Below are 10,864 nucleotides of genomic sequence, written 5' to 3' on the forward strand. Positions count from 1 at the left end.
GTACAACTCGCAATGATTACCATAAAGGTAACGTCGCCACTGCTTAAGAGCATGGATCACAACTGAAAGCTCGAGATCATGAGTAGGATAATTGAGCTCATGTGGTTTCAACTATCGATCGAGAGTCATAGGCCACCACATGGCCATCTTGCATCAACACACATCCAAGCCCTTGGAGAGAGGCATCACAATAGACAACGAAGTCTTTTCTTGTATCCGAAAGGACGAGCACAGGAGCAGTAGTCAACTTGGTTTTCAAAACCTGGAAACTTTCTTCAACCTTTTCTGACCATTCGAACTTCTTGTCTTTCTTGAGAAGATCGGTCATTGGCTTGGCAATCTTGGAGAAATTTTCAATGAATCGGCAGCAATAACCCGCCAGACCGAGAAAACTCTGAATCTCCTTAGCTGACTTAGGTGTCTTCCAGTCAAGAATGGCTTGCACTTTATCTGGAATGACTGCAACACCTTTTTCAGAGATAACATGACCCAGGAAGATGAGCTCTTTTAACCAGAACTCACATTTGGAGAACTTGGCGTAGAGATGGTGTTCACGAAGTTTTGTTAGCACCAGACGTAGATTTTCATCATGTTCATCTTTTGTTTTGGAGTAGATCAGAATATCGTCGATGTAGACCACGACGAACTTGTCAAGATACTCCATGAAAACAGAGTTCATGAGACGCATAAATGTGGCAGGAGCATTTGTGAGGCCAAAGGACATGGCAGTGTACTCGTAAAGACCATAACGAGTTGTGAACGCTATCTTTGGAATGTCCTCCTTTCGGATTTTTATTTGATGGTACCCTGATCTCAAATCCATCTTGGAGAAGACTGTGGCACCGGACAACTGGTCAAAAAGATCATTGATTATAGGAAGAGGGTATTTGTTCTTGATGGTCACTGCGTTGAGCGGACGGTAATCAACAACCAGCCGCGGAATGTTGGTATCTCTCTTGTTGACAAAGAGGGCGGGGCATCCCAGGAAGAAGTACTAGGTTGGATGAAGTTCTTCTCTTCTAACTCCTCTAACTTCTTCTTCACTTCAACCAACTCTTCCATAGGCATACGATATGGTCTCCGGGAAACAAGGGTAGTTTCAGGAACCAACTCAATGACAAAGTCCACACTTCGATCAGGTGGCATGCCAAGTAACTCTTTAGGGAAGACATCTGGGAAGTCACGGACCACCCAGACATCAAATATTTCTAGTTTAGGTAGGGCTTCAATGGCATACAACTCGGCTTCAGGGGTAAACCTTGCCGATGGAGGTATTGCGGATGGAGCCCAATACAAAACGCTTTTGCCGGAAAGATTGGTCAGTACAACAGACCTAGCTGCGCAAGCAATGGCAGCCTTATGCTTTATTGGCCAATCCATGCCCAATATGACATCAATGTCAGTTGACTTGAGGGCAATGAGAGAGGTGGGGAACCACACTGGCCCTATACTGATTATGACCTCACGGGTAATCCAAATGGTTTGCCAATGAGACCCAGTGGTTGTGATCTCTAGAGGGGAGGGCATTGTCTCAAAGGGTATATCATGCTTTTGTGCAAACTCTTGAGATATGAATGTATGCGATGCTCCAAAATCAAACAGAACCGTAGCTAGGATTGAGTTTATATAGAGCGTATCCATTAGGACGCTTGGATCCTCTTCAGCCTCAACAGCAGAGACATGGGTCAGACGAGCACAACCAGAGGGATATTTGTCATCCTTCTTGGGCTGAGAATATCCACGACCAACAGCTTCTGGGGGCACTCCTTTGAGTAATGGCCAGGCTGACCACAAGAGTAGCAGGCACCACTAGGCATGGTACCCATGGAAGGACGATAGCTTGAACCACCAGATGGTGGCTTAGAGTTATTTCCAGAAGACCTTGGTGCATAGGGAGCACAAGGTACAACAGACACGACGCTTCTTGTTGTTAGAGAAAGACGCACGAGAATCACCTTCTTCACGCCTCTTGGATTTTCCATATCCTTCCTTCCATTCTCCATCAGAAGAGCACGGTTATGCATGTCTTGGAATGACTTGAAGGTGAAAGGCAACATCGCATAGCGAAGCTCAGGGTTAAGTCCCTTGCGAAACAGATCTTGCTTGTCAGCATCATCAACCACATCGCGGGGTGCATAGCGAGACAGCTGGGTGAACTCACGTCCATATATCTCCACATTCAGCTTCACCTGAGTGAAGTCTAGGAATTCCCTCCTTTTGTTGTCCATGACAGTCTTGGGGATATAGACTGCACGGAAAGTTGTGACAAACTCCTCCCAAGTAACATCATGTCCTAGCGCTTGAAGAGCCATAAAACCTTCCCACGAAGAACCAACAACACCTTCTAACTGGTAGGTAGCAAAGTTCACGCGTTCACCTGGTGGAACATGAAGAGCGTTGAACTTGCGCTCGATGATGCGAAGCCAATCATCAGCGTCAAGAGGCTCCTTGGGGTGGGTGAAGACAGAAGGCAGTGCATGGATGAAGTCCCCAAGTGTGACACATTTGTCAGGATGACGTTCTGTGTTTTGAGCTACACGCTTTAGAAGTTGTTCATTCCTCAGGCGGTTGGTCTCAATGTTGTTAAAAACTTGCGCCATTGTGAGGGGTGGCGGAAGTTCCGGTTCAGCATTGTTTTGTCCACGTCGATTATGACTACGACCATGACCAGCCATCTGAAGAGAAAGACAAAGACCATGAGAAACGGATTCCTTGGAAAGGATTCAACGGAATGATAACATTGACTGAATGGAAGGAACAAATACCCATATCAACTGAGGTAACTTTAGGAACACTGAGTTAAGCAACCAAGTACGGAGTACTTATGGAGAAAACAACCCAAACCCGTAGATCCTAGATGTTTGGAAATAACAGGGTAGAGGTAAAACCTTTTTCAATCAAAACAAGGTAAGATGACTCAACATTAGAGTGACACTAGGTAAGGAGTCATAAACCAATGTGCATGGAAATATAACAACATGCAAATTTGAATGAATGTGACAATTGTTAAGCTACAATTAAAAAAGAATTACAAAGTAGAAAGGCATGAATATATATAGTAGGAGAGAAATAGAGGGACGTGAAGTGAAGATGCTGGATGGACAAACATAAACTCATGAAAATAAAGTTTGTACTGCTACGTCTCGGTGACTGGTATATTGCCAAAACATGACTCATCATAGTTTATACAGTAATAAGATGCTACCGGACTTGTCCGAATTTGTAAAATTGCAAGATACTTTCAGACTTTCCTCATTATTTTGATATACAATTGATGTTACAGACCAGACCCAACTCCTGTTCCAACTTCTGTTGATGCTGCATCTTCTACACTGACTGAAATTCCTTTTGTGACGAAGAGTGGCCCGTTTAGCATTGATATGCAATGATTTTCTACAGATATAAATGAGCAAACAGTTACTACAAATGTTCAGAGGATTAATTTTGATGCCTGTTTTGGAGCTGCAGTCTATGCTAAAAAGAAGGTATCAGAGTACCAGCTATTTTTAGCGAAACACTTGGACTACATACACATTAGTTGTACTATCTCTTAATTGTGGAAGAACGGAAAAACCAAGGAGTGAACCATTGATGCATATATTTTTCGGATGTTTGCACTTTACCTTGACGGAAACTCAAGTTTGAAACAATAAGTGCTATTTTTTCTCCGAGTTTGATAAGTACCTCAAGGTTCGAAAATTAGTATAAGATACATGAAAGTACACTTGCATATATGAAAACTAAGACTCATCTTAAGAAACTGTCGCATTTGTTTTCAGTGATCGAACATGTGCAAACAAAAGCCACAATAATTTTCTTTCAAGTAGAAAAAAACAAAATTATATACTGAAACTCAAGCATTGTTTACAAAGAAAAAGAATAAACAACAAATAATGCATCTTGATCCCTTCTAACCTGAAGACATCTAGCTATGAAAATTTAATGGAGGATTAAATGGATAAGAATACCTCCATCGATCTTGAGCATTGATTAAGAATGGAATTTACAAAAGTCACATGAATAAACAATCGTATACGAAGAATCAACCATGTAAAATACGAACAAAAAGCAAATGCATATAGTCCACAGAGGTCAACAGTAGGACACCTATATGGTTATATGAATTATCAGTTCAAACGCACATTGCCATCTCTGTTTGGATTACCTGGAAAACTCAAAATCACACATCGTCATCCAAGTATAGAGAAAGAAGTAGGAGTATGTCAAGCCAAATGAGATACACAGTAAACAATTAAACATTAACTCATGAAGTAAAGACTAAAAGGCTATTACGATTGGGGAAGGCACCTGGTAGAACACTGCATGTCTGCATGTGAGGGTATACTGATGAAGATGTTGATCTGAGTACTAAAACAGTAAAACAATCAGCAAAAATCGAACAGAGGGTGAGAAACTAAAGAAAATATACATGTTGGTGGGGTTGTTGCAAACATGGAGAGGAAGAAGCAATCAGGATTATAGGAGGGCGCTGTCCACCATTGCATCTGCCGGTTGGGAATATATAATGCGGCGAGAAGGCAAAGGATCAGTGGAAAGGCTTGGATGTGAAGAGGCGGATGGTGGAGGCTATGGAATAATGGCCGCATTTCATGTGCAGTAGAAATGGAGATTGTGGGAAGATGAATCGAGTGCGCCGCCGCGCATAGAAAGCAGAGGAAGCGTCGATGGCTGACGGCTGGGTCTGCGTGGTTGCTCTAGTCAAACATGGGTCGGCTCAAACGTTTTGGGCTAATTGGGCTGCTTGTGGGCTGAATGATTTCCTGCATAAATAGGTGTCTCGTCCAGCCCACGCACAAAGAAACAACGCTGGAGCGACGCGAGTCGATCGAGAGCGCAGCGCATGGGCAAATAAGGGTGACGTGGACGCACGAGGTGGCTGGAAAATCAAGTAGTGGGGGTCTCCTATTTAGAGATAAAAGATTATAGATATGGTGAACAAGATCAAACATGGCACAAGTGTGATTTGTGGGTACACTAGTAAGAATATGAATTGGTAGGACTAAGCAGAGTATTTCATTCATGTAAGGTTGATGTCTTTGCAAAAGATCAACTAGAAGGTACTAGCCAAGGCACCGATACAAATATTGAATACAGACGAAAGCTCATAAGTTGATTGTGATTGTAAGTGCCGATGTTATCTAAGATCAGTGGCGGACCAAGTGAAATTTAGAAGCCCGGGCAACCACAAAATGTAGAGGCTTAAAATGCTAATTATATGTCAAATCACCATGAAGATATACTCATGTAAACGCAAGGCAAGCCCGGGCAAGTGCCCAGGCTGAAGGGATGCTAGGTTCGCCACTGTCTAAGATTCTAGAAATCTTAGTTGTAGCTCCAACAGGATCAGTTGACACCATCATAGTTGTGTTATAACAAATATATCGCTACAAATATTGAATGGCGATGAAACCTCCTAATTTGTTTTTGATTGGAAGTGTGGATACTATCTAAGATTTTAGAAATCTCACTTGTAGCTCCAACAGTGTTTGTTGACACCATCATATTTGTGTTACAATAAATATATTGCCTAACCTCTCTCCATCATTTCAAACTTTTGTTTGAGATGGCTAGTGCATCAATTACATATAGGGATATCAACCTTACATGATTGAGAGTATTAAAAAATAAAAAAAAGATTATTCACCCTACATTAAAACCAAGATAAGGACTGAAATAGCTTGAACGCGGGTGATAGTGTTACAATAAATAAATTGGCTAGCCTATTTTCATCAGTTCAAATTTTTGGTTGAGATAGCTAATGCATCAATTTTATAGGTTGATCAAGTTAAAGAATCCGTCAAAGACATCTCGATGAATCCTCAAGAGAAGGTGGAGAAATCAACGGAAAACCCAAAAGTACTCCCTAAAATTGTATCAATATGAAACATATCGTGAAGTGTTACAATAAATATATTACCTAGCCTATTTTCGTCGGTTCAAATTTTTGGTTAAAATGACTAGTGCATTAACTTTATAGGTTGATCAAGTTGAGGACTCCGTCAAAGAGATCTCTATGTGTCGGCAGTGCCATTGCATGTCAACCGATTGATTGATACTGTTGTGAAGTGTATATGTGGATTGCCTAGCCCTTTCCATCAGTTCGGACTTTTGGTTCAAGTGGCTAGTGCATGAAGCTTAACATGGTATCCGAGCCCCAGGTCTCAACTTCAAATCCTAGCTTTCACATGGTTTTCGCAATTAAGCCTAAAAATTGCTGTTGCCCCCCTCTTTAGCCACCGCTGTTTCGGTGTGCTCTTCTTCTTTCACGTGTTGACTTTCTCTTCTCCCGTCACACGCGAGTGGGGGTGTTGTGAAGTGTATATGTGGATTGCCTAGGCCTTTCCATCAGTTCGGACTTTTGGTTCAAATGGCTAGTGCATGAAGCTTAACAATGCATATATTGTGTGGTGTGTGCGATGGTGTCCCTCCTCGTCTGGATGCATAACGATATGATGGATGATGTCTAGAGCACTCGGTGAATTTTGGGTTTAACGTTGCTGTAGTATCCGTCCGTAAACTGTCCCATAAATCTATTTGGGGAAAACTAAACAACAAGTTGGGCGTGTTAAAATTCTATAACCATACATCTTAAAATAATATTGAAACATTTGTACAAATTAAAACAACAAAGTGGCTGTAGTTTAGTGGTGAGAATTCCACGTTGTGGCCGTGGAGACCTGGGCTCGAATCCCAGCAGCCACACTGTTTGATTTTTTTCTCTGCTGAAATGTTTCTACTCTTTTTTATTTTTTGCACCACTGAAACGTTTCAAGTTATTCACCACATATTCGTCACAGAAAAAAGGCACTATTCGTTGCCCCGCCATGTTCAATGGGTTCAAACGCCACTTATCCGCCATTCAGGAGTGCCGCCATTGGAGCCTTTGCAGAGTTAACGCTGTCACTTGGCATCACACACGTCGTGTCCGTGCCGAGACACTTCGCACGCGGACCGACTCTCTCTTCGCCACGGCAGACGGTGTCGGAACCAGACGCTTCCGGCGGCCACGTACCCTCACACGTGTTGGCAAACTCGCACGCGTCCATGGACACCGCCGTACTTTATGTACGGGCGGTCGGCGCCATTACCGATCGAACTCCATTCCAGCACAAGGAACTCACTGAATCCTAACAACAGTAGTGCAGCTTCAGCCCTTGAGGCCTTGAGCAACTGAGCTAAGCCAGCAGCGAGGTCGATCTTGCCACCATGGGGCAGGGCACGGAGGTGAAGACCAGGCCAGACCCGAAAGTGGAGATCCAGGTAGGTCAAATCAGTCGATCCCCTGCTAGTTTTAGCCTGAGATCAAGATCGGTGGTGACTGGTTTAGGCGGTAACAATGGCGATTGATTCTTGTAACTGATGCGTAAGGGCGTGCGTATGCAGGAGAAGGGCGAGGTGTTCTTCTTCTACCGGCCCAAGGTGGGCAAGGAGGAGGCGCACAGCCCCGACGACGTGCAGAGGATGTATGTCGTCCTGCGCCCGGAGTCCGTCCCGGAGGGTGCCGTCGAGGAGAAGCAGGCGCCGGACTCCGGCAAGGAGGGGAAGAAGAGGAAGACGCGGCACGGCGGCGATGACCAGGGAGACGGCGGCGGTGGCGAAGAAGGCGGCCACGGCAAGGAGGTACACACTCAGCGAGATCCTTCAAACAATCAAACAGTTCTACTGATGTATGTTGATCTTTGCAGGAGGTGAACGTGGAGGAGCGGCCTCTGCTCCGTCTGATCGTGATGGGGAAGAAGAGCCTGCCGGACCCGGCAAAGCACGGCCGGCCCTACTGGGGCTACGTGGACCTCGTCACCACCGACGTGCAGGACATCAAGGACGCCCTCAAGGGAGCGGAGTACGAGACGAAGACGCGCGGCAAGCGGCAACTGGCCGCGGCGAGGGCGCTGGGCGAGGGCGTGTACCGCATCGTCAAGCACGACGCCCCCGGCGGCCGTGGCGGCCGCGAGCACACCCACCTCGTGTACAAGCTCGAGCTCCCATTGCCGTCGGCGGCAGGTAGCGAGGAGGACGGTGTCGGGGAGCCGCAGGAGGCCATGAACGTGGAGCCGGAGGCGTCGTTCCTGGTGCAGATCAAGAACCCCGAGCAGGGCGGCGGCGGAGGCGGGTTCGGTGGGCTGCAGGGGAAGCGCAAGGCGGCGTTCCCGGAGCACCTGCAGGGGCGGTTCGGCAGCAACCGCTACGCGCCGGCCGACCCGCCGGACCTGCTCAACTACGAGGGGTGCGAGCTGCTGCTCATCTCGGCGTCGGATGACGTCGAGGAGGAGCTTGGCCTGGAGCTGCACACCGAGACGGAGAATGAAACAGAGCGCGCCGGTGGTGGTGATGGCGAGGGCCGGGCCGGCGCGGGGTGCTCGGACCTGGTGAAGATGTTTGGCGAGGTGGCAGACGTGAAGCCGCTGCTCAGCGGGAGCTGGGACTAGATTACGCGAACGTTCAAGTAGCACTTGAGTACGTACTACTCCTAGGTAGCATTAGAGTATTAGACGCAACAGAGGAGGCCAAGTTCTTAGTGGAAATCGCTCTGCATGCCCTAACTGTTCCATGTGTCCTAATAACAGTGTAAACTTCTGTGTGACAAGCCTCTGCAGCTGAAATCAAAAACCCTTGCACATGAAGCCAAACAGCGAACCACGCACACACACACGACAAGCACACGTGTCTTGCCCAACCACCGGCCAAGAAGGTACCGGATTAGGACACACAGGGCCTCAAGACCGCGTCACAACTCAAGCAAAACCGCTTGAACCACTCAAGCAAAACCGCTTGAACCAAATCTAGCTCTAGGGTGGCACACGTCCAGGGCCGGTCCATACATATTAAGGGTCTAGGGCGAGACAACAAAAAAGGGCCCTAGCTAATTGACAAAGAGAAGTTCTGAATGCATTGGATTTCAAAAGGAACCCACTATACATCATATATTGATGTTCTTTGAACTACGAAACTCACACCACCAAATATATATATGAGGTCCAGAGAACTACATAATGATAAATGATATTAAGAAAACAATTTAGTTCTATAAAAGATCGGTCTTCTAATAAGTGCCACAAAAAGATCATCATTTCATCAATTCATATGGAAAACAAACAACCTTGTCAGTTGAACCTCTCTGGAATCTACCAGTTCATCACTCTATTTTCTCTTCATTTTCTCATTGATAGATCAATAAACGCTTTTTACAAATATGTCACCAAAATAATTTACAGAAAACAGTCAGTACACGGAACAAAAGCACCTGGATATGGGCATATGGCTCGATCTTGGTGTAGGTTGCTTGATCTGCAGCCTGCAGCACTCAACACGAAAATGAAGGAGAAGGTCACTCTAGGCCTTGGATTGCTCACCCATTCCCCGCCCTTTCCTTCTCCAAATTTGCTCACTGCTGACGCTCAGATCTAGAGGAAACCTTGAAGAACTCAAAAAAGGACGTAAGAAGAGAAGATTTAGAGAATTAGAGAATGAAGATTCAGAGCAGGGGAGCCGTGCTGTTAACAGTTTGAGGTGGGATTACGGGAGGGAGACGTACAATCCCTGAAATATGCTGTTGTAACGTTCTTTGAGGATAGAATAAGTGGTGATTGGGGAACAAAGTAGCACCATTAATGGTTGCAACGACCTTGGAATGGAAAGCCACGGAACGGAATCAGCGGCCCCAAGTCAACGACGCGAGAACAGAGGAGATGCGTGCTTTTCTTTCGAGGAATAACGATGGGCGTTGCCGTGCTGGTCTGCTGCACTACTACCTGGGCCGGGGCCCCTGCCTCCCGAGGGCCCAGGGCGGTCGCCCCGTTGCCCCGCCTTATGGGCCGGCCCTGCACACGTCGACGTACCGTACATCGACATATCACCCACCCAAAGTGCCTAGAGGAAGTTGGTGAGTGGAGAACAGAACATGGTCAGGCATGAGGACAACGTCATCCAAGAAATGGCGATGCCCATGTGTACCTTGCGCCGCCCAAGATGCCCATTTTTCGATGCCCATGTGTACCTTGCGCTGCCCAAGATGCCCATTTTTCGAGTAGTGACTAACCTTAACTCTGAATGCCAACATGGGACTCCACGAGCAACTCGAATAGTCGCTGCCACCAGCGAAGTGGTATTAGGGTTTCCCCCGTTGCTCAGGAGGAGGCATGATGGAAGGGCTCAGACGACGCCTTGAGAAGGTAGCGGCGCCCACAACGTCTTCGTCGTTATGCTGTCCCAACCCATCTATCAGCCCCGCAATCCACAGAGGCGACGAGGAGACCAACATACAGACTCCACCCACAAGAGGCCAGCCTTTCCACCAGCATGGGGAACGGGGAACGACGACCACCTCTAGCTTCACCCTGGATAGCCCTTGAACGCTGCCGGCCAACCACAAACCGCATTGGGAACACACGCAACACATACACCAAAGGAGCAGGTGAAAGTGCATGGAGCCTCCATACGTGGTTTTGGTTATTAATGAACAATTTCTATGGACTAATTTTGCATTGAGTTATGTTTGTAGGAGTTGTCTATAGGCAATGCTTGAACCATATGTTGGCTTCAAGATTGCAATAAGAAGCAAATGAAAAAGATCAAGTGTCGAGTATGTCTTGAAGATGAAGATGAAGTTAGCCCTCAAGTTTAACTTCAAGACATCAACGATGAATAAGGAAGAAATGAAGCGCAAGTTCAAGATAAGCCATCTCGAAGAGATCATTTGCTTGAAATCTTGCCATCCATATGGTGATCATGGATATGTGAAGATGCGCCGAAGAAGAAGCTCTCCCATGATGGATTATGGGGGGTCAATCCACAAGACTTCGTCAACCAAGCACAATCAAAAAAGGCAATCCATCTTATTGCGGTC

At 46.2% G+C, this 10,864-nt stretch overlaps 2 protein-coding genes and 1 non-coding gene across 3 annotated transcripts; 2 read left to right on the forward strand and 1 right to left on the reverse strand.

The window, feature by feature from the left end:
- Positions 1 to 1,685: 1,685 nt before the first annotated feature.
- On the reverse strand, positions 1,686 to 2,600 carry LOC139832335 (uncharacterized). Its single transcript, XM_071822072.1, has one exon. It carries the CDS (start codon positions 2,598 to 2,600, stop codon positions 1,686 to 1,688), a length of 915 nt encoding a protein of 304 aa, XP_071678173.1.
- A 4,051-nt stretch (positions 2,601 to 6,651) lies between these two features.
- Positions 6,652 to 6,723, forward strand: TRNAH-GUG (transfer RNA histidin (anticodon GUG)). Its single transcript has one exon. It is a non-coding gene; the product is annotated as a tRNA-His (tRNA).
- Positions 6,724 to 7,115: 392 nt separating this feature from the next.
- Positions 7,116 to 8,561, forward strand: LOC127308412 (uncharacterized). Its single transcript, XM_051339233.2, has 3 exons — positions 7,116 to 7,281; positions 7,405 to 7,641; positions 7,707 to 8,561. The coding sequence occupies exons 1-3, from the start codon at positions 7,228 to 7,230 to the stop codon at positions 8,445 to 8,447; spliced, it is 1,032 nt and encodes a 343-aa protein (XP_051195193.1). The 5' UTR covers positions 7,116 to 7,227; the 3' UTR covers positions 8,448 to 8,561.
- The last annotated feature ends 2,303 nt before the right edge of the window (positions 8,562 to 10,864 follow it).

This window comes from Lolium perenne, chromosome 6 (assembly GCF_019359855.2).
Source record: "Lolium perenne isolate Kyuss_39 chromosome 6, Kyuss_2.0, whole genome shotgun sequence".
NCBI classification, from domain to species: Eukaryota; Viridiplantae; Streptophyta; class Magnoliopsida; order Poales; family Poaceae; genus Lolium; species Lolium perenne.